We start from the raw sequence: 22,639 nt of genomic DNA on the forward strand, positions 1-22,639 counted from the left end.
TCCTGCAACTGAGGTAAGTGTCCTTGATGGGAATCGAACCTGAGACCCTTCAGTTCACAGACCGATGCTCTAACCACTGAGCAACTGGCTAGGGCTGGCTGCCATTATAATGTCTGTCTTATACCCTTTCCTCCCTTTTGCTTCACATCACTGTTTTCTCACATTAGTACAAACCCCTCTCATGTGAGCTCTGCTTCAAAGGCGGCACAGAAGTCCAGTCCATGGGCCCAGCTCCCGCTGGTAAAGGGCTGCTTCCTGTTTGTTTTTCCTATTGGAAGAGAAAGATAAGAAGGGGCATTTAAAACAAACAAAAAACAATCCCAGTGGCTTTCACACACTAGGGGAGGGGCATGATTCACGTCAGGGAATTGTCTGCTTTATTTTTTAATATACTGGGATCTCTCTCTGCTACCAGGAGCCTGCCTTCCCCTCCCCACCGAGGTCTGGATGGAAAGGTGAGGCAAAGGGTGGAAGAAGGGGAGGAGGAGGGGGAGGGCCCGGAGGCCTGGAGGCCGGGCCTTCAGCAGGCCGGGAAGCAGGTCATAGGGGGATGAGCAGGTGATAAGAATAGGACACGGTGGTTCAATGATTGTTCACCTTACTGACTGAGGGTAAGAGGCTTTCTTACAGAACATGGGGACCGGGGGGGCTGTGTCGCAAAAAGGAAAACAGGGCTATAAAAAGAAATGCCTTTTAAAAGCAGACCGAGGACAGGACATGCTTTGACTGGGTTGCTGAGCCTGGACCCTGACCCTGTTCCGGGAGCCGGCCTCAGGAATGTTGACCATTCTGCGGAGGCCCCAGGACCAGGCGGGGCTGTGTGTTCCAACACCATGAAGATTAGCCGCCTTGTTATCTGGCTTCGGGCACCTGAAGGCTAGACTGCAACACACACACACACACAGGCTGCGCGCAGCTCTCTCCCGGGCCTGTAAGCAGCCGGCTGGCCGGTGGCGAGAGCAGAAGAGCAGAATTTCCAAGGTGACCTGCTGCTCTCCCAGGCAGCTGTGTTATTGTGACAAACGCTCATTCGTGATCCCGCTCTGTCTGCTTAGTGTGGCTCAGTAGTGACCAGCAGCCCTGACCTGTGGAGGGGCCGCCCTCACAGTGAGCAAGCTGGTTTCTCGGGGGTGCGAAGGGGGCTTTGGCCCAGGGCTCCGCGGAAGTGTCTTAATGACATTTCTCTCAAAGTCAGAAGGGAGAAAAGAAAGAATGCAATGATAACAAATATAGACTAATGAAGCCAGCCTGGCTTTATCCATATGCACCTTTATGCTACTGCAGTCCTCAGTAGCATTTTATTTTATGTTATTTATTTTTAATATATTTTTATTTATATTTCGGCGAGGAGGGAGAGACAGAAACATAAACGATGAGCGTCACGGGATGGAGCCCGCAACCTGGGCACATGCCCTGACCAGGAATCAAATCATGACCTCCTTGTTTATAGGTCGATGCTCAACCACTGAACCACACCAGCTGAGCAAATAAAAATATATTTGCTTTACCACTCATTCTCTCTGTCCAGTACACACACACACACACACACACACACACACATTATATATATATTTCCGGCTTATTATATATTTTTTAAAAGTGTTTTATGACTTTTTTGATAATGGGTTTAACTAGAACTCCAAGAGCAGAATTCCTGGGTCAACTGTAGATATATGTTTAAGGTTTCTGGAGTGTTTTTCTTGATTATTATAAAGTAAATTATTAATTTTTATAACTTTAAAAACGCCCTACATTTTTATAGAAAATGTAACTTTTATCATGGGGCTGGGGGTGGGGCAAGTTTGAGTGACAGCAGGAGGAAGGACCACATCAGTGCTCTGATTGGCTGGGAGTGGAGGCCTGCAGGCTCCAGGGAGAGGCCCACTTGCCCCATCCAGGGAGGGAGGAGCCTTGTCACAGGTTGGGTGGCATGACTTTGACCTGAGCAGCTGGCTAGGCAGCTGGTGTGTGTGTGTCACGTGAGCTGGGAGTGAGGGTGGGGTGAGCAGGCCTGTTGGGGGAGAAGGTGAGTGGGGTTGAAGGTTGAGGGACACCTCTCCCTCCTACCAGGAGCCCAGGTGGACTGAAAAGGCCTCTTTGGGCCCCTCCAGAGTTTGGGGTGAAGCTCAAGGTAGCCTTAGGTCTGTTATGGGCAGAAATGTGGTCCCCCAAATTCATATGTCAAGGCCCTAATCCCCTGTACCTCAGAATGTGATTGTGTTTTAAAAAAATATTTTTACTGATTTCAGAGAAGAAGGAAGTGGGAGAGAGAGACAGAAACATCAATGATGAGTGAGAATCATTAACTGGCTGCCTGCTGCACACCCCACATGGGGGATTGAACCATGCGTGACCTCCTAGTTCACAGATCGAACCGTGACCTCCTGGTTCAATGGTCTGCAAACTCATTAGTCCACAGAGCCAAATAGCAACAGGACAACGATTGAAATTTCTTTTGAGAGCCACGTTTTTTAAACGTAAACTTCTTCTAACGCCACTTCTTCCAAATAGACTCGCCCGGGCCGTGGTATTTTGTGGAAGAGCCACACTCAAGGGGCCAAAGGGCCTCATGTGGCTCGAGAGCCGCAGTTTGCTGACCACGGTCCTGGTTCGCTGAGCCACACAGGCCGGGCAGACGTGGCTGCGTTTGGAGATCGGGTGAGGAAGAGGCGGGGAGGTTAACGTGGGGCCCTGGGGGTGGACCCTGACCCTGAGCCCTGTGTCCTTCCAGGCAGAGCCGGGCACAGGAAGGCCTGGAGGCCACGCGGAGCTGCCTGCCACCCCAGAGAGAGGCTCCTGAGGAGGCCAGACCCGCTGCCACGTGGACTTCCAACCCGCAGGCCTGTGAGGGAGGCTTCTGCTGTGTCAGCCTCCCAGGCTGTGGTGCTTGGTTTTGGCACCACAGGGTCCCAGGCTCTGAGTTAGCAGGCTCATCGGCCTTCCCGTCCGCTTCCCTCCTCCTCCCTTTTCACTTCGAAGGAATGTGGGGCTCACCAAAAAGCTGAAATGGCCAAAACCGGTTTGGCTCAGTGGATAGAGCAGCCTGTGGAACAAAAGGTCCCGGGTTCGATTCCGGTCAAAGGCATGTACCTTGGTTGTGAGCACATCCCCAGTGGGGGGTGTGCAGGAGGTGGCTGATGGGTGATTCTCTCTCATGGATGTTTCTATCTATCCCTCTCCCTTCTTCTCTGTAAAAAATCAATAAAATATATTTAAAAAAAAAATAGCTGAAATGGATAGAGCCATGAACAACACCCCCCCCCCCCTCGGCCTCAGGCCCGCCCTGCTGGTAACGCGCTGTGTCTGTTTCTCTCGCTCTTTCCTCATTGCTTGTTTTTCTTCCCGACCCACGGGAGAGTACATTGCAGGCACCAGGACACCTCACCCATCAGAGTGAGGACAGTCACATTGTCATGATGATGCCACAGAGAGGGAACGCTGATTCTGCAATGTCCCTGAGTATCAGCCAACAGGCAACTTTCCCCTGGTTCTCCAAAATGGTTCTTAGGGTCCCTCTCCTCCCCGCCTCCCCATTCAGTCCATGTTGTCTTGTCAGTGTCCTTCGTGACGTAGACTCCATAGACTCAAAGAATTGTGTTTTTTAAAAATATATGTTATTGATTTTAGAGAAGAAGGAAGAGGGAGAGAGAGAGAGAAACATCCATGAAAGAGAATCATTGATTGGCTGCCTCCTGCACACCCCTTACTGGGAACCGAGCCTGCAACCTGGGCATGTGCCCTTCACTGGAATCGAACCTGGGACCCTTCAGTTTGCAGGCTGACGCTCTACCCACTGAGCCAAGCCAGCTAGGGCTGAAAGAATTGTTTTGAAGAGACAGGTTGGTTACGTTGAAAGTGTCCCATGTTCTAGATTTGTCTCACCCGCTGGTGGGTGGCAGAGTCCAGAAGCATTTCAGTACCAGGTTTTTAATTTGCCTTGATCAGGCCTGTGACTGATTGTGCAGGACAGGAAAAGTGCCTTTGTGTCAAACGGGAAATGGTCACAAGCAAAGGGAAATGGATATTAATAAATATACATGACACTGTTCTTCCTTCTATTAAAAAAATATATATATTCATATCAGAGATGAAGGGAGAGGGAGGGAGGGTTTGCAACATCCTATATACACTGAGTGACCAGATTATTATAATCTCTGAACTCATAATAATCTGGACTCTCAGTGTATATCCTATATAATAAAGGCTAATATGCAAATTGTCCCCTCGACCAGGAGTTCGACCAGCAGGCAGGCTGGCCAACCGCCCATGTTCCCTCCCTCTGGCCAGGCTAGCTGGACCTCACCCATACACAAATTCATGCACCGGGCCTCTAAAACACACACACACACACACACACACACACACACACACACTTTGGCCACTTAGTGTGATAAAAGCCCAATATGCTAAGAGTCTGGTTGTCCATTCAACCAATCAAAGCGTAATATTTTAATAATATGCTAAGGCCACTCAACTGCTCACTATGATGTACACTGATCACCAGGGGAGAGATGCTCTGACCCATAGGTTAGTTTGCTGCTGGGGTCCAGCCGATTGGGACTGAGCTACATGGGCCGGATATGCTCTGCTGTGGTCACTCCTGGGCTGGCCAACCTCCTTTGTCCCTCCCTGGCCCTGATCATGCATCAGTGGGGTCTCTTGGCCTGGCCTGCACCCTCTCAAAATCCAGGACCCCTTGGGGGATGTCAGAGAGCTGGAATTAGTGCACCAGGCCTCTAGTCAATGATGAGAGAGAATAATGAATCAGCTACCTGATTAGCTGCCTCTGCACGCCCCATACTGGGGATCGAGCTTGCAACCATGTATAGGCCCTCATAGGTTCATAGGTCAATACTTGACCACTGAGCCATGCCACTTGGGCTGTTGTTCCTTCTAAATCCTAGTGGTTGCCCTAACTGGTTTGGCTCAGTGGGCAGCCTGTGGATCCCAGCTTCAATTCCGGGCAAGGGCATGTACCTTGGTTGCAGACACATCCCCAGCAGGGGGTGTACAGAAGGCAGCTGGTCAATGTTTCTCTCTCATCAATGTTTCTAACTCTCTATCCCTCTCCCTTCCTCTCAGTAAAAAAATCAATAAAATATATTTAAAATAATAATAAATCCTGTTGGTTAAGCACATCCCTAGGACCTGGCTTTGAATCTGGTAGGAATAAGTCCTGTGACCTGGCCAAGTCTCTACATGTCTTTGGGCCTCAGTTTTCTTACCTGTAAAATGGGGGTAATAATAGTACCTACTTCCGGGTCTTGTATGAAATGAAATCATCCATGGTTCATTCTAACTTCTCGGTAGAAAGTAATGATGACTGTGGGCATGTTTTTGTTCTTGTGGCCACGGATACAGATACATGCGGTGGCCCTGCGCCCCGGCTCCTTCCCTGTTCCCTGGAGTGAGTGAGCAGACAGGACACTCATGCAGCTTGAACTTGAGCCCCTCACAGGAGAAAAGGCGAGACCTGGAGCCTGATGTTCCGGGATACTCCATCAGGCACAGGCCTCGGGGGCGCTGGGCTGCACCAGTCCCGGCGCCCGGCTCGCTGTGGACCCGGGGGCTGGCGTCTGAGGAGGCCGCTGCTCCTCTGAGGCACCTGGATCCCCTTTGCGGGGCCGTTCTCCTGTCTCCCTGGTAACGGGTTGTTCAGTCTGTTCACGATGCAGCGAAGGCAGGCCCAGTGCCAGGGCATGGGTGAGGACAGGTCTGAGGTGTGGGCTCTGAGCCGCTGTGCCGTTCCATTCCTCGTTGCCAGGGCAGCCACGGAGGGGCACCCAGAGGGATGAGTGACCTGGTCAGGAGGTCAGGAGTCACCGGTCTGAGCTGGGTCCTGAGAGGTGAGTCAGTGGCCTGGGGGCGGGTCAGCTCTAGAGGAAGCAGCAGGTACAGAGGCCCTGGGGTCAGGAGTGAAGGACAGTCTCTGTGCCTGAGTGCTGGGCTCCTGGTGGGTCTGGCAGGGCCTGCCCTCCCCCTGCACAGCCTTGGGGCCAGCAAGCTCATCTTTATTTATTTTATTTTATTTTAAAAAATATTTTTATTGATGTTTTACAGAGAGGAAGGGAGAGGGATAGAGAGCTAGAAACATGGATCAGAAAGAAATATCAATCAGCTGCCTCTTGCACACCCCCCCACTGGGGATGTGCCCGCAGCCAATGTACATGCCCTTGATTGGAATCGAACCTGGGACCTTTCAGTCTGCAGGCTGGTGATCTGTCCACTGAGCCAAACCGGTTTCAGCAGCAAATCCATCTTTAACCTGAGAGCAAGCGAAGGGTTTGAGAGCCGTGTGGGGTTTGGGGGTGCAGATCTGTGAGGCACGGTCAGATTAGCCTTTTGACATTCATTCTGGCCTCCTGTGAGGAAGACGCTGCCCGGGGGGGAGGGCAGAACTGATGGTCAGTCCCCTCCCTGGTGTCCAGTGAGGGTCAGCGTCCTTGGAGGTCAGGGGCCCTGGGGCTGCTTCCCTGCTTCCCCTGCTGCTCCCGCCTCTTCCTGAGGGTCCTGCTGGGCTCCTGCTGACTCAGACTCGAAACCTCACCCCTTCCGGCTCCATTTCCACAAACCGACCCTGCTGGGGAGCAGAGCCTGTGCAGGAGAGCTCGGGGTGCAGGAGGCAGCTGGTCAAGTTTCTCTCTCATCGATGTTTCTGACTTTCTATCCCTCTCCCTTCCTCTCTGTAAAAAAATCAATAAAATCTATTTTAAAAAAATAAATAAATAAAAAATGCATCTCCTCCCAACCTCCATACAAACCTTTCCTCCAGAAAAGAGGACTCGGGTCTGTGTGCTTCCCAGCGGTGTGACCCGGAGCAGTCAGCCCCCCTTCCTGACCGCACTTCTCTCCCTAAAGCGGAGATGCCCTCTCATCCACCTCAGGAGCAGCCAGTGTGCCGCCCCGAGTGCCCCCGAGGGCGGGGAGTACGGGCTGCCCCTTCCCCCTTTCTCAGGGGCCACCTGCTTCCCGTTTCTGGGCCTGGGCTGCAGCGAGTGCAGGCTGTTCCCAATGGGGTTTCACTTCCTTCCAGAGCCTGCCCAGCTCCTCGGGGCTCCCAGCCCCTTCCCTGTGCGGAGTCCACCCGAGGCCTGGTCACCCCACCTCCACACCCACCACCTACACTCCTACTACCCACACTGCCCGGCGGCCTGACCTGTGTGGCAGGTGCTCCCACAGCTGCGGGTGCCGGAGGGGGCGGAGCCAGGCCTCGTGTCCCCCATCTGCTAGGAGGATTTATTTCTTTTTCTTTTTTCTTTTTAATATATTTTACTGATTTTTTACAGAGAGGAAAGGAGAGGGAAAGAGTTAGAAACATCGATGAGAATCATCGCTCAGCTGCCTCTTGCACATCTCCTACTGGGGACGTGCCCCCAACACAGGTACATGCCCTTGACGGGAATCGAACCCGGGACCTTTCAGTCCACAGGCTGATGCTCTATCCACTGAGCCAAACCGGTTTCGGCTAGTAGGAGGATTTCTCGCTTCTCATTTCTTTCCTCTCTGGAGGGAGGATTGTGGAACTGGGTGGCTGAGTGGGCAGAATGGCCGTGTGGGAAGAGGCCTAAGGATCACTTACTCCACTCCCCTCGGCAATAGGTGGGGAAATAGGCCCAGAGAGAGGGAAGGGCTCGCCTCAGATCAAGCAGCGAGTCAGTGGCTGGCTGTGTAGCCAGGGTCCCTCACAACGGGGAGACCCCCCCACTGCCCTCCCTGAGCTCTTGGGGTGGGGCTGCCTCTTCCCGGGCCTGGCCCTCCAGAACAAGGAGCCCCCAGGCCCCTGCCCGGGGTGGAAGACAGCCCCTCACTGCCGTGGGCCTGTCTCCCTGTCTACCACACCCCGGTGGCCTTGCCCAGGTGAATGACCCTCTGGGGCCTGGGGCCCTGGTCACTGTGGGCTCCTCCCTCTGCAGGCCACGCCTGGAAGGGCAGCCCTCGCAGGGAGTCAGCCCGGTGGTGGGGAAGAGGGTGCAGGCTGGCCTGGGGAGGGGCAGGGAGAGCCACAGAGTCCCAGTTGGAGGCAGGGGGAGAAGCTGGCCAGGGGGCTGCTGCCAGCGCGGTCCTGCCAGCTCTGCCTTGGGTCTGCTCTAAAACACAGCGGGAGGGGCCGGAGGCAGCCTGGGCCCAGGCCCCTGTACCTGTGGCCTTTCCTCCACTCTCCCCCATCCGGCCTGCCCTTGGCCCCATGGCTGGTCCCTCTTGGCTCCAAAGACCAGGCTGGCCCGAAGATGGATCTGCAGGCTGCCCTCAGGAGAGGCGGCGGGGAGGGAGGGGGTCAGGGTGGTGCCGCCTGGGGCTGGGTCCAGAGCAGAGTGGTGAGCCTGGGAGGATGCCCAGGGCGTGCAGGGGCGATCGGTCTGCCTGCCTGTTACCGACTGAGAGAGTCTCTCCCCCATTCCCCCGCATCCATCTGATGAAGTCCTAGCGCTCAAGACCTCGGACACCGACTGTATGCAGACAGGGCTTTTGGAAAGGTGGTTGAGGCTAAAGGTTATTAAGGTGAGCTGGGTCCTAATCCAGACTGACTGGTGTCCTTGTAAGAGGAACACACTCAGAGAAGATGGGTGTTTACAAGTCATGAGGAAACCGCCTGCGGGCACCGTGACCTCTGGCCCCAAACTGAGCCGAACATTCCTACCCGTCTGCAGGATCAGCCTGTCTGTGTCACCCCCTTGTGGCCACATGAGGTAACTGATGCCCTGAGCAAGAGCTTCTGATACAAAGGGTGGGCAGGGGTGGAGGGCGGGGGTAGTTTGCGGGGTAAAGACCTGAACTGCACACATGCTCGGATGGTCTGTGGGACAATGGGACTCAGACATCACTTCAGGGCTTGTCTGATCACCCATAAAGCGGAACCTCCTCTTCCACTCCTGTCCGGAGCCGTCTGTCTGCGGGGTGGGGGTAGGAGGCTGTGCTGGGTGAGGGTCTGGGCTGGGTCTGGGTGCACCCAGGCGAGGGGTGAGGAGGGTGTCGGCAGGCTGGGCGGGGCAGGGGAGGCTGGCTATGACAGGATGGAGCAGCCGGTCAGGATAACGGGACCGGTTGTCCCTGCTGGAGAAGGAAGTCGCACACAGGGAAGGGCAGTGCTGGAGGAACCATGGTGTTGCACTGACCGAGTTACGGGCGTGAACTCTGATTCTCTGCACATGTAGGTAGAACGAGAAATACCATCCGAATGCTGTGTCCACCGAGAAGGCGTGTGTATGTGTGTGTGTGTGTATGCACGCGGGCGCACACGCACTGTGGAGAAGGAGCCACAGCTCAGGGGGCTCACAGGGGACAGGGCTGGGTGGTGCCCACCCAGAGCTCCCATTTGCTGGCTCCCAGGCCATCTCATCGAACCCTCCCCAGAACAAGAGAAATAGGTTTATTTGTGTGATGCTTATTAATTTGTGCAGTTATTCAGTGTCTGGTAAGTTAATATCCAAGAAAAATATTTTTATAAAAATGTTCTATATTTTGTGTTAACGATGACTCAATTATTTCAGCCCTTTGTATTCAGTATGTCTCTATGGAAATCTACATTTCTATGAAAATCGTTTTTTTTTTTTTTTTTTTTATTACAGCTCATATAAACTTGCTTATTTGGTTCGTGTTTGCCTTTAAATTTGACATGCTTCCCCCTCGAGCTCCCAGCCCCACCAGAGGCGGAGGGCAGTTTGTGTGGGTTTTGGGACAAAGACCTGTGCGGTGGCACCGAGGGCGGAGAGGGGCAGTGCAGGAGCTGGTTGGCAGACACTCACCCTCCCTAGGGCACCCCTGTAGGCGGCGAGCGTGTAGCTCTGCTGCCTCCTTGTGGTCACCGTGGAGCACTCACCGGAGCTCCTGCCACCTCAGAAAGGGCTTCCAAAAGCCTGACCCAGGACGCCTGGGGATCCTCTATGCTCCCGGGGCCTCTCTTAGGGGCAGCAGCCCAGGCCCAGGAGAGGGGCAAAGGCTGGCGTGGAGTGGAGGCAGCGAGCACCCTAGAGAGCAAGCGTCCCTGGATCACTGGTGCCTGGATGGAGGGTACCATCCTTGAGGACGCGTGGAGAACATCTCAGCAGGCACTGTGTCCTTGGCCTTCCGCTGACCCTCACAACCACCCCATGAGGGTGACGGCTGGAGCACAGTTTACCATGAGAAGCGGCCACGGCAGGCTTTGCTATTGTGACAATTGAGAGGCTGCATGCTGACATTGGGGGGCAGTGCCTCAGGGAAGCCAGGAGGGCACAGGGGCTCTGCCAAGGGCTTCCAGGCAGTTCTGGTGAGCACCTTCCCGCAGGCCCCAGGGGCTGCCTCCAACACACCCCTTTTCCCGCCCTCCGTCCAGCTGGGCTCCCCTCAGCCTCCCCTGGGCATGGCTGCCTCATTAATCCCGTTCTGTGGGCACAGGCCAGGCCCCCCGTCAGCAGCCGGCCCACTTTTGTGGGGGCCAGAGACTTCCTGTGGCTGAGTGATTGGTCCAAACCGCCTGCGTCAGGAAACCCAGCCTGGCCAGCTGCCTCTCTGGAGGGGCCTTAGGGAGGGCATGCCCAGTGCTCCCCTCTCCAGGGGAAGTGGGTGGTTTCCCTGATCCCCTTCCTGCCTGGCTCTGCGCTGGCCCCTCCCTCGCCTCCAGCTCCCATCGCTCTGCCTCAGTTTCCCCTCCCTTCATTTCAGAGCAGGTGGCACTTTCTGAATTTATATCGGTCGTTATTGTCCCCTTCCCGCCCATATGGCCCAACAGGGCTGGCAGGCGGCCACATTCACCCATATCCTCAGCACCGAGGCCCGGGCCCTGTGTGCAGGCGGCACTCGGCAGACAACATCCATAGGAAAGAACAACTTGGGCCATGAACAGGGCCACCAGCGCTTGAAGTCACGTGCTGGCTCCGGGGGCGTCCAGCAGAGCGTGTGGAAAGGACTGGGTCCCACTCTCCCATTACTCAGATGTGACTAGCCAGTCCTTGCTTCCCCAAGCCTCAGTTTCCCCACTGGAAGGCAGTGGTCAAAGCTGTTGGCTCCCCAGGGCTGTTGTGAGATGTGAAAAGGCCCAGCCAGGTACTGCACACAGCAGCTCAGCTGGGCGTGGTGGGGAGGGAGGGGGACTCTGAGAGCTGGGGGCTGCAGGGACAGGGGAGGGAGCTCATGGAGCCCTGTCTCCGGGCCAGGCCCTGCAAGTAGGAGCTGACAAGGCTGCTGGCCGCACTGCATGTGGGCGAGTGTGTGCACGACCCCCACTCACTGCGAGCGTGCGTATCTGACCCCATGTGCCGCCGCCCCGTGCGGCCAGGCAGGCTCAGCGAGATCCTCAGTGAGGGTCACAGAGGCCTGGTGCGTCAGGGCCTTCCTCCGCCGTGTGGACTGAGCAGACTCCACTGCGGCTTCAGACCCCGCGGGCCAGTGTGGAGTGGTGGCTGCCAGCCAGCGGCGGCCCAGGAAGGGCCTCTGGGTGTGACCTGCTGTCACGCCAGCTGCAAGAGGCAGCAGGGCCAGCAAGATACAGCCAGTGGACACTCAGATCAGGGACAAAGCCCCAGCGCCTGGCCACCTCTGCACGATCTAGGCAGGTAGGACAGGGTGCTGGTGTCCATGAGGGGGCGCGAGGCGCGGAGGGGTGCGTGGAGGAGTCGAGCCTCAGCGTCTGCGACGGGCTCTGAGCCCGCGGATAGCCTAGTCCAGTGCCTGCCAGGATGGCGATCCCTCCCAGCAGGAACACCCCGCCCCACTCTGTGCTCCTGCTGCGACTGCCCGGCGCTGCTGCTGCTGCTGGGCAGGAGCTGGTGGGGGCGGGGACGTGAAGGGGGAGCAGTGTGAAAGCGCCCTGAGCATGTAGAGCATGTAGGAAGGTCACTCAGAGGGACAGCAATGGGCCTCCCTCCCAGCAAATCAAGGCGTGCTGAGCCTGTGAGGCGTGAAGGGCTGCTGGCTGCCAGTCCTGTGCCCCGCCTGGCCATCTGTGGATCCCGCCCTGGATGGCCCCAGCCGAGTGCCCAAGTTGTCCCCTCACTGAGAGACCAAGAAGTCACTTCCCACTTGTCGACCGAACAGTCACAGCTGGTTTTCTACCTTTAATTGGGGACGTAAAAGTACCTCTCCCAGTACAAGAGGATCAACTATCAGGTGGGGGCCAGCCCAGCGGGCAGGAAGAAGAAGGGGAAGGGGAAGGGGGAGAAGGGGAAAGGCAGTGGAGGAGACGGTGAGGCTGCAGGAGCGCCAGGCATGGCCCAAACCCTCCCCTGCAGCCGGGGCCGGGCGCTCTGCCCCAAGTGCAGCTTCGTACCAAGACGGCAGGCAGCTGGGCCACACGCCCGCCCGCAACAGCGGGCCAGAGGCTCGGCTCTACCTGGCAGGGCCAGGGAAGGGACCAGAGGCTGAAACAGAAGCTTCTGTTCCCAGCTCCGGCCAGGCCTCGGCTGGCAGTGTGGGCTCCGGAGGGCTCCTCTGGGGTGGGTCACCCAGGCAGGAGTCACCAGGGCAATAAGCAGCCAGCCTGCTGTGCAGGCCTCCGGGTCTCAGCAAAGTCAGAGTGGTCGGCTGGGGGTCGGGGGAGGCAGAGTGGCCAGGATCCCAACGAGGAACTGACCTGCTCGCCCAGTCCACCTGCTGCCTTCCCACTCCCCAAAGCTGGCCCAGCCTCGAGGAGGGCAGGGGTAACACGCCACCCCAAGCAGCCTTGACACCGAGGGAGGGAGAGGCCGGCCCGGGGCGGGAGCCAGCGGGCACGAGGTGCCAGCCTGCTCATAAGGCGAACAGCATGTCGTCATCTTTCTCCCGAGTCTGCTTCCGAGGGGTGGCGCCGGGGCGGGGCGCTGGGGGTCCCTCAGTGGAGGGGCTGGAGAGGCTGGGCAGCCGGTCGGCCACTTTGGCCCGTTCTTCCAGGAACTTGTCGAATTCTAGAGAAACAGAGAGAGGCTGGAGTGACCGGAGGCCTGGCGTGGGGCGTGGGGGGAGGGCGGGCAGGGCCAGGGCCTACCTTCGCTGGTGACGCCCTTGGACTCCTCCGCATCGTTCCCCTGAGAAAGCAGGAGCAGAGGTCAGCTGGGCAGGTGTGGGCCTGGGCGGGGCAGGTGCGGGCCGCGGGCAGCGCTCTGGCTGCTGAACCAGTGACCCAGGCACAGGCTGTGGGCCGAGGACCCGCCTGCTCCTCAGCTGCCGGCCGAGGGGTCGCCTGGCCTCTGAGCCTGGGCGTTCTGCTCGGTGAAACCCCAGGGTGGGGGAAGCTAAGAGAATCCTGCAGGCTGGGGACCAGGCACAGGGAGCGGTGGCAGCGGGTCCTCAATGAATGCTACTCCCTTTCCTTCCGGAGTGCAGAGCGCTGGAGGGACTCAGCCCTACGGAGGGAGACTGACACCCAGAGGCCAAGGCCAGGCGCTCCATCAGGGGCTGGGCCTGGGAGCCTCTGCCAGACAGACAGATGGACCCTTCCTGACCTTGGGCGGCTTGCAGAAGCGGCCTCCGGGCCTGTAAGTGCCAGGCACTTGGCTCCTGGCCCCTTGGAGGCGATGCTGGGGAGGAACCTCACTGGGAGACTGCATGCCCCCCTGTCCCCCACCTCCTGCAGGACCCGGCACCCCTCTTAGCTGCTATCAGTCTCCTCATCTGCAAAATGGGCTGTGTGCAGAGCTCAGCACTGCCCTGGCTCCCTGACTGCCCTCAGCCGGCACCCACGGGGACCTTACCAGGTCAGCGTGCTGGGGGGGGGGGGTGTGTGCAGTGCCAGGCCCTGCTCTAAAGGGGGGACACTGCCAGCTGCTGAGGGTCCCTCAGTAATGCTCCCCCGTCATCCCCAGGACCAGCCTCTTCCTCATGAGAAATCTGGGAGCCCCGTCAGGTGGGTGAGGAGCAGCCGGAGCCTTTGCCTCTGGGCCGGGCGGCCCTGACTCACCACGTCAGTGGACAGCCACTTCTCGATGTCCTCCATGAGGCAGGCCTGGGTGACGGGGATCTGGAAGGGAGAGGACAGTGAGCAGTCACCCTCCCTGAGCCTTCTCACTTAGGCTCCTGACAGCCGGGCCAGGCCAGGAGGAGAAATACACCTCCAGCTCCCACCCTGAGAGTGTGCGTGAGGCTCCAGGCGGCAGGGGGTGGGCTTCTGCAAGGCCCAGGGCTGGGCACAGGCTGGGGGGGGGGGGGCAGCTGGCGGAAGGCAGGGAACCCAGGGAGGGCTCAGCTATTGTGTGGGGTGGGGGCACGATTTGAGGAAGGGGCTGCCAGCTCATCTCCCTGTACATTCACAGACCAAGTTCCTGGTGGAGGGCCGATGTGGAGGGAGGGAGGTGCCAAGATGACCTAAAAAGGACAGGCTGGGGGTTCAGAGGGGCTGGGGCTGCACGGGGACTTGTCACTCCGGTCACAAAGCTCTGTGTAGACAGGGGCTGGGGGCGGGCCTCCTCATTGGAGGCTTCTCCAGCGGAAGGATCCGACTGGAGCTCCGGCAGACTCGGGACCAGAGCCTGGATGTGGCTCAGCCCGGGGAACGGTGGCTCTGGGCAGGCTACTCACTGCTCACCCTCAGGGTAACACAGTGCCCACCGCCCAGCAGTGCCCAACGCCCAGCGCTGTGAGACTGAGGGAGACAGTGGGTGGGAGGAGCCCAGCCCCGTGCCCGGCAGAGCAGACGCTCAGGATGCTGGCCACCAGGTAGCGCCTGGGGAAGAGGGAGAGTCTCTCTCCAGCCAAGCCGGTCCGCCCCAGCTCTCCCCCAGCCTGAGGCCCCATGGGGAGCAGGAAGCCCGAGCAGAGGCGGGAGGGCCTTCCCAGCAGCACCAGCACCTGCAGCGCCCTCTCCCAGTAGCTCTCAGGTGGCGGAGGGGATGCCTGGGTGGCCAGAAGTGGCCCCAAGAGGCCGAGAAAGCAGGAGTGGAGGGAGCGGGGCCACCCTGAGTGCTGGGCTGGGCCGGCAGGCCCTCTCTCCGCTGGGTCTAAGGCTCCTGCTCCTCTGGCAGCAGCACCGGGCGGGAGCCCCGAGGGACAGCCCCAACTCTGGGGGGCCTCACCATGCCTTGTTTCACCATCCAGTCCCCCAGGCTCTTCTCACTGCCGCCTCCCATCTGTGAGAAAGGGTCACGCTGAGGAGGCGGTGACAGGGCAGGGGCAGGCGGCTGGCGGCCTGGGCCAACAGGATGCTCCCTGGGACGCAGCGCAGGCAGCCACCAGGCCGCTGGCTCTGATTCTGACAGCCTCTCAGGCTCACAAACACTGGTTCTGGCCACCTCAGGGTTACTGGTGGCAACAGGAGGCTCCCTGGGCCCAGAGCAGACTGGTGGGCGAGGGAGACAGGAGTCCTGCTGCCCATCCTGGACAGACCCCACGGGGCCTGGCACACACACCGACTCCCAGGATGGTGAACCAGGGTCAGCCTGCTGCCTCCGAGCGGGCACTGACTCCACGCTGGATGTGGCTGCCTGGCACCGGTCTAATGGCCTATGGCGAGCCTGACCACAGCCAGATGGAGCACCGGGAGGAAAGCCCTGCCCTCGTCTGGTGAAGTGACCCAAACCTCTGGCTACCAGGATGCACTAGCCTCACCGGTCGCTTTCGGCCTCTCCTCCCGGGGTAGCTGCCAGGCGGTGAGGAGGGGAGGCCTAGGCGTGCCGAGCTGCTGTGTGCCCTGGGCAGTGGTGTCAGCCCCTGCCCACGAGGCCAGGCGGCCCGAGAGGAGGTGCTTTTGGCCGGATACATCCAGATTCTCGGAGCCAGAACGCCGGCCCTCAAGCAGGGCAGGCGGAGCGCGACAGGCCCCCTGGGTTTGGTACCAGCACTGGCTTGGGAGTCAGACGGACCAGAAGGGGTGGACCCGGGCAGCAGCACCACAGACACCAAATCCCTCTCCGTGTGCCAGGGCCCTCGCAGGGCGTTAGAGTGCTCTCACCGGGCTCCCTCTGGGACGGCTTCCGCTTTGTGGAAGGGGAGAGCGCCCCAGGAGGGTCTGTGGTGACCTGGTGAGGGGTGTAGAGAGCTTGGCGCAGGGGCCTGGCGCAGAGCACAGGCTGAACACACCACCGCCTACACAGAGCTATGGCGGAGCTCTGGGGGCCGGAAGGCACACAGAAGCCCGGTCCCGCTGGCCTGCTCCAGTGCCCCCGTCTTGCCTGTTCTGACCCGGGAAGGACTCCTGAGAGGCTGGGGGTCTCTGGGGTCAGCCAGGCTCCCCGTCCACCACACCCTGGTGGGCTGAGAGCTTGCACAGCCTCCTCACTGCTCTCCCCCTTCCATGCAGGCCCTTCTATACCAGAAGCCGGATGAGTGTTCCCTCTGCTCACACCTGCCCTCTGCTTCCTCCTCACACAGAACGAAGCCCCCCACCTTCCCAGCTGCCCGGAGCCTTGCAGTCCCAGCTGCTGCTCAGGCTCTGGCTCCTTCCAGCCAGTCCTACCCTGGCCTAGTCTCAAGCTCCCAACCCTCTCCACTGCTGGCCACGCCTCTGCTCCTGCCATCTCCAACCACTTCCTGAGGAGCAACTCTGTCCACTCCTGGGACACGGGTGTCACTGTCCAGACCACTCCCAGACACACGTCACAGGGATGAGAAGTGTGCTTGGAGTTCTGGCCAAGGGGAGGGGTCGCCCACAGAGCTGCTCGGTGCTGGCCCCTGGCGGCCACTCAGTACACAGCCGGCAGGTAAACAGCACTAGGAGGAAGTCCAGGATGGCTGGGGTGGTAGGGTGGGAAGGCAGGCAGGGAGCTGGGAGGAATGCCAGGCGGATGGTGGGAGGGGCGGGGCTGCCACTGCAGCTCCAGTCCTCTGTTCTGCCCGCCCCTGTCCACACTCCCAGGTACAGGTCTCTAGAGAGGCTGAGGCAGAGCACTGACAGCTCAGTCTGGACCAAGCACTTCAATACACGCTCACGCATCCTATTGTCAGCCTGTGGGCACAGCTGTGAGCTCCGGTGCAGAAGAAGGCCGGAGGCCAGGAAGGTGGTCACCGGCCTGAGGACACAGCTGGGGGGCGGGGGGGGGGGCAGGTCTGAGTCTCTGCTCTAACTCTTCTCCCGTGAGAACTGGGGACTGAGCGTCCTCAGCCGTGACATGGGAACACTCACACTAGCTACAAAGGGCCAAGGGGAGAACCGAACGGGGAGAGGGGGGACCGCCCTGGGAGAGCCCCCGGCCTTCCCCGCGCCTCTGCTCACCGTGCCCGTGCTCTGCTGCCGCGCGTCCAGGGCTCCAGCCAGGCCGTCCGTCGCTTGGGGGTCTTCGTATTTCACCCTGAAACAGGCCACCATGGCCGTTAGCGCTGCCCTTGCTGTAGGGTGTGCCAGCGGATGTGATGATGGAGGTAATGGGCAGGGAAGAGCTGGAGGGAGGGGGTGCTGCTGGCCCAAGACAGAACCGGATCGCCAATGGCCAACATCAGATTTGGCCGAACTCCAGAGAGGAGAACTAGGGCTTCCAGACACTTTGAGCTGCTCCCATTGGATAATTTACAAACCGTGGATCTGGGCAAGGCTGTGTTTGAATGGGGAATTAAGCTTGCGGGTGGGCGGCTGGGTGAGGCGCCCTCTGGCACTGGCTTACTGCAGGACATCCCCAGTCTGACAGAAGGTGGAGGGTGATTCTAACCATCCTCTGGGGGTGCCAGCCAGCTGGGCACTGGTTGCGGGATGGGGGGGGGGGGGGTGAGAAGCTGGGGAGGGACAGGGTGAACACCACCGCTCCCAGGCAGAGGGCAGGGAAGGGGGTGTCTGGTGGGTTTGAGGTGAAGTTTCAGGGGGAGCAAAAAGATAAAGCAGGAGTGGGAGGAAGACCTGGGATAACGAGGGGGCCTGGTGTCTCCCCTGACTGCTGCAGAGGGATGGGCATTGGGGGAGGCAGTCCTGACGCTTGAGAGAACCGTTATGCTCGCTCTGAACCACAGCAGAGAAGAAGGGAGAACTCAGCACTGAGCCCCAGAACCCCCGTTGCAAAGGGACACCGCTGCACAGGGACACCCTCTGCTGAGGCCGGGCTGCACAGCTGCAGGCTTTGGAAACTGGAGTTGTTACACTGAATGCCTGCCATGCCCCTTCACCCTCCTGGGAATGGGGCAGGCTGGTACTTAAAGGGGCCTCTTGAATAAGCCCCCCAAATTCTCCCACAGCCACTTTGGAGAGCCCCGGGGTCCACTCCCCATAAGATGTGCAGTCCCCAGGGGAGCCGGCCACACCCGGCTGCAGGACTTGCATTCCTGTCCAGTGGGCTGGGGCCCGACCATCTGCAGGGTCTCCCTGGGGCCAACCCAAGGGGGGGTGGCGGGCAGTGTGCTCTCATCCTTCCGGTGACAGCTGAGTGCCCCTGGCTAAATCTGGGCAGTGAGTGCAGCGAGGAGGAAGCGATGCCAGAGATTCAGAGATTGTGCAAAGCCCTGGCCCAGGGAGGCCGCTCCCTCAGGTGCAGTCACGCTGCCGTCCCTGTGCCCGGGCACAAATGCTGGAGGACAAGGCAGAACAGGGCACGTCTGGCCCTGGAACAGACAGAAACCGATGCTTCCTTTCCCTCCAAGACCTGCATGTTCTCTCCTATTGATAATTACCCGCCCCCCATCTCCCTCTTCCTCTCAGCACACACCTGCACGGCCCTGAAGGCGAGGCTCGGCCATCGCTAGGAGCCGTGCCTGCAGCAGCGGAGGGCCCAGCACACCCGCTAAGGACAGTGTCACAGCCCAGACAGGGCTGCAGACCTGCCCAGGTGTCTGTGGTCCATGCCCAACACAGGAGGGAGGGCTGCTCCTCACATGGTCCCGTAAGGCTGCTGACCACGAGACTACTTAGGGTGACACAGTAGCATGGGGAGGAAGCGGACTGTGTCCCAGAACAACGATGTGGGAGAAGCTGAGGAAGGGCTTCCCTGCTTTGGCAAAGCCTGGCTGAGGCACCCCTGACCTGGCCGGATGGCCCCTTGCTCTCCTTGGTGCCCCGAGTGGAAGGGCTGGCCAGGTGGAGAGGCCGGGACTGTGCCAGCTGTGTCAGGGCTGGAGCAGAAACAGAGAGGCTGCCAAAGAGCTGGCTTCCTGGTGAGTGGAGGCAGAGCTGGCACCAGATACCAGGTAGACAGGCCTGGGAGGGTCTGAGAGTCCCAGGGAAGGAGTCAGGTGACCAGGGCTAACGAGGCAGCTGGAGCAGAAGGAAGGAGCCAGGCAGGAGGACAAAGGGCTGGGGAACTCGGAGCTGGGGCACATTCCTCCCCTGCAGGGCACTGGCACTTTCTGCTGGGCGGAAGCCAATCTCGGGGCCTGTAGGATGCTGTTTCAGACCACCTGCCCTACCTCCTGCTCTCTCCTACCTCTGACCTTTGCACATGCAGTTCCATGGCTTGAAACGGCCATCCTGACCCTTGCCCCCGACCTGCTGTCTGAGTCGCAGTGCCTGGTACACCCCTCCAGCACTCAGCACTGTGAGATTGCAGGCCCTGGAGAGAATGTTCCAGAGTGCTTTCCTTTCTCTCCTAGAGCGTTGTTCCAGTAGCAGCAAACATCAGCCAGGCTGGCGATGGGCTCTCTGGTGTGGCCAGAGTGCCACCTGCTGGGGCCTCGTAGGGGGATCACCTCTTGGCTGTTAGGTCCCACCAGACTCATTAGCTTCCACCTGCACAGCAGCCTCACGTGCCCTAACTCTATGGCAACCATGAGCCACTGGTCCCAGAGCCCTAGGTTTGAGACTATAGACACTGCCTGAATAAGGATGTGGCTCATGGCCCATCAGTCCTCCCTTTCCCAGAGATGGCTACGGTCAGTGGGCAGGCAACCCATGGGCCCTGGTGGGCTACACCTGGATACGCCAGGATGGAGAGGGTAGTTCTGGGTCCTTCAGAGGCCCATTGACCGTTTCCAAAGACACCAAAATGACCACTAGGAGCTGGTCCACTGGGACAGGTCCTTAATCCAGAGCTGTCCTTGGCTGTCTTGTCTGTCTGGCCAGCCCCAGCCCAGACTCAGGGTATGAGCAAGGGGCCGAGGACGGGGACGAGCCTCAGCACACCTCTTCTGACACGCCTACATGGAGCCCATCACGGGAAGCTGAGGCAAGTGCTGGTCACGTGCCCTGACCGCTGAGGGCATTTCCCTGGAAGTGGGCGGCCCTATGGAAGGACAGCCCCCAGCTCGGTGCAGAGTGGGCAGACCTGAGTGAGGTGGTCGGGACTGGAACGGCGGAAATGACTGGACAAGCCCGAGGACTTACCAGGAGCCTCCCTGCTGGCCCAGGGGCTTGGTGCACTGCGCACAGAGCAGGGGGAACATGAGTCTCAGACGCTGTTCGCACACCACAGACCAGGCTCCCACCGAGGAAGCCTCAGTTTCCTCATCCAATCAGATCTTATGAGATTCTGGCTCGTAGCTGGTCAACCTACAGGCCAGCCTTCCCCATCCAGCTCTGCCTGCCGCCTGGGTCTGCTGCCTGGCCATGGGTTCTGTGGGCCACGTGGGGCTGACTTAGGGGAAGGAACTCTGCCTCCCTGTGGGGGTCAGTAAGGGGATGTGTGCTTTTCCACGGGGTGTGCCCACCAACAAGTGGATCCAGGGACCCGGAGAGAGTCTCCTCTGATGGGGAGTGACCCAAACTGCAGGAGGGCCGGCCACTCACTCTCTCTTTTTTTTTCAATATGGAACACTTCATGGATTTGCGTGTCATCCTTGCACAGGGGCCATGCTAATTTTCTCTGTATCATTCCAATTATAATATATGTGCTGCCAAAGCAAGCATGCCACTCACTCTTTCCGTTGGTCAGCCAGGGAGCTGCCCCGTGTTAGAGCAAACATGTCAAACTCGTCCTCCAGGCGGCCGGAGTTCTCCAGAGACTGCAGGCCGGCCCTCACGCTGCTGGAGCCCAGGTCTGCGGGGACAGAGAGGCACATAAGACTCCGCCTGCTGCTCTCGCACGTGCCATGGCCAACCTGCTGCTCCCTGCCGGGCCCAGGGCTGGTTCTGGGTGGGCAGCGCGGAGGGGGTGCACACAGGGCAGGATGCATGAGCGGGCGGCCACCTGCTGGCTGCGGGACCACGGGCATAGCCACCTCCTCACTCAGAGTGATTTCCTGGGCTTGGCACGAAGCAGGCAATCAGTAACAGTAAGACCAATTACTGTGATATGTCAACGATTTGATGGCTAACATGTGCCAGGAGCCCAGTCCGGCCTGGCACTGCTCTGAACCTGGCCCATACCCGAGTTCATTCAGTCCTCATGATCACCTGTGAGGAAGGGCCCATTCCTGCCCATCACAGAGGAGGAAAGGGGCACAGGACGTTCCAGCGACTTGCCCATGCTCACCCAGGAGATTCAGACCACGGAGACTTCAGTGTCAAGGGCACCCCAGAACAATGGACTTCTGAGACCTGGGAGGGCTCGGCCATTGTGGGCTGTGAGGGAGAGTCCCACATCTTGTCCCAGATGCTCAGCCTGGGACCCCGGTGTGGGGGGTCTGGGCTAACACTCTGCTGTTGGGGCACCAGCTCCAACTGTAACACAGGACGGCACCCCCAGAACTGCAGGGCTGCCCGCACTTACTCATTCCTGCCAGCTGGGACGAGAGGCCGCCAGTGGCTGCTGGGTCAGCGCCCATGTCGATGAGGTCTGCTGCCGCCTCGGCCTCACTGGGGGCCTGGGGGGAAGGGAGACCCACCGTCAGGCCCCTGCCAGTGGCCTCACTCCCCTCAACCAGAAGCTCTGGCCCGAGGATCTGTCTCCCGAGTTCTGCAGTTGTGGCTTCTCCCCTTGGCCTGTAGCTCTGCTGCTCCCTCTGGAGGGTGGGCAGACCCTTGGGCACTAGCTGGTGGCAGAGCTTAAAGAGACAGTGATATAAGAAGCTAGAAGGGGACTTTTCAGGAGCCTAGATAAGAAGGCGCATCCTGCCCAGGATGTGGGGTGGGGGTGAGCACCGCCCTCCTTCTCCCTGTTAACCAGGCACAATCTGGTGAGAGCAAAGCTGATTACCTTGGCCGTCTGGCCTGTCCGGTACCGCTCGAACCTATGAGACAGAAAGAGCGAGTCAGGGAGACAGGCTGAGAGGCGCCTCGGCACAGCCAGGCAGAGCCCTTCATGTGCCGTGGACACCTCCCCCCCCCAACCCCTGTTCTCCTCTAGTCTGTTCCTCGGGCTCAGCAGCAGCGCAGCGGTGAGTCTATTTGTCTGGGCAGACCCAGTGATGCCCGGCGTCCCCAGGGCACTGTTAACTGTGCCTCTTTCACGTGCAGAGACCCAATTTGGATTATCAACGACCTGGCCACTCGGGTCATGATCAGCGTCAGACAAACGAACAGGAATGGGCTAGAGGAGAACATGGGATGCACGTGGCACATGGCAGAGGACGACTTCTGTGGGAGCTGCTCAGTAATCTACTTGCGTATGTGTGAGTGCCAGGGCCTGGGTGGTGTGCGAAAGACACACATTCCTGCACTGCCCCGAGCCACTGGCCACCCTCAGATAGGCCTGGCGGTGGGCGAAGGGGGCTAAGAAGACCTGAGTCTGGGGTCTGTTCGAGTCCTGGCCCTGGCCCTTGTTAACAGTGTGACCATGGGTTATTATGTCACTTCTGACCTTTCTTCCTTGTCCGTTAAAAAGGGGGTGAGAGAGGAACCTGCCTCCCAGATGAGAGCATCAAGCAGACACAGTATGAGTGGTTGTGAATGGAAAGTACCATCAGGCAAATGCCAGGCCTGCTCTTTCCCCATTTCCCGTGATCCTGGTGGGATGGCCGTCCAGGG

General features: G+C 59.1%; 1 protein-coding gene and 1 non-coding gene across 4 annotated transcripts in view; both read right to left on the reverse strand.

Annotated features, from left to right (window-relative positions):
- Positions 1-12,019: 12,019 nt before the first annotated feature.
- TOM1 (target of myb1 membrane trafficking protein) overlaps positions 12,020-22,639 on the reverse strand; it is a 36,071-nt gene continuing 25,451 nt past the window's right edge. Inside the window, exons 9-16 of one of the 3 annotated variants that reach the window (XM_036458812.2) lie at positions 21,870-21,903; positions 21,444-21,537; positions 20,651-20,771; positions 17,096-17,171; positions 14,976-15,014; positions 13,850-13,909; positions 12,938-12,977; positions 12,020-12,857 (exon numbers count right to left, since the gene is read on the reverse strand). In XM_036458812.2, coding sequence (XP_036314705.1) covers positions 12,703-12,857; positions 12,938-12,977; positions 13,850-13,909; positions 14,976-15,014; positions 17,096-17,171; positions 20,651-20,771; positions 21,444-21,537; positions 21,870-21,903 — 619 coding nt within the window. In that variant the 3' untranslated portion in view covers positions 12,020-12,702. Of the gene's footprint in view, positions 12,858-12,937; positions 12,978-13,849; positions 13,910-14,960; positions 15,015-17,095; positions 17,172-20,650; positions 20,772-21,443; positions 21,538-21,869; positions 21,904-22,639 lie in introns of all 3 variants that reach the window. The other 2 variants (XM_036458811.2, XM_036458813.2) reach the window with 2 other exon arrangements.
- LOC118730952 lies at positions 20,535-20,637 on the reverse strand. Its single transcript, XR_004991679.1, has one exon. It is a non-coding gene; the product is annotated as a U6 spliceosomal RNA (small nuclear RNA).

This window comes from Pipistrellus kuhlii, unplaced genomic scaffold (genome assembly GCF_014108245.1).
Source record: "Pipistrellus kuhlii isolate mPipKuh1 unplaced genomic scaffold, mPipKuh1.p scaffold_m20_p_3, whole genome shotgun sequence".
Classification (NCBI taxonomy): Eukaryota; Metazoa; Chordata; class Mammalia; order Chiroptera; family Vespertilionidae; genus Pipistrellus; species Pipistrellus kuhlii.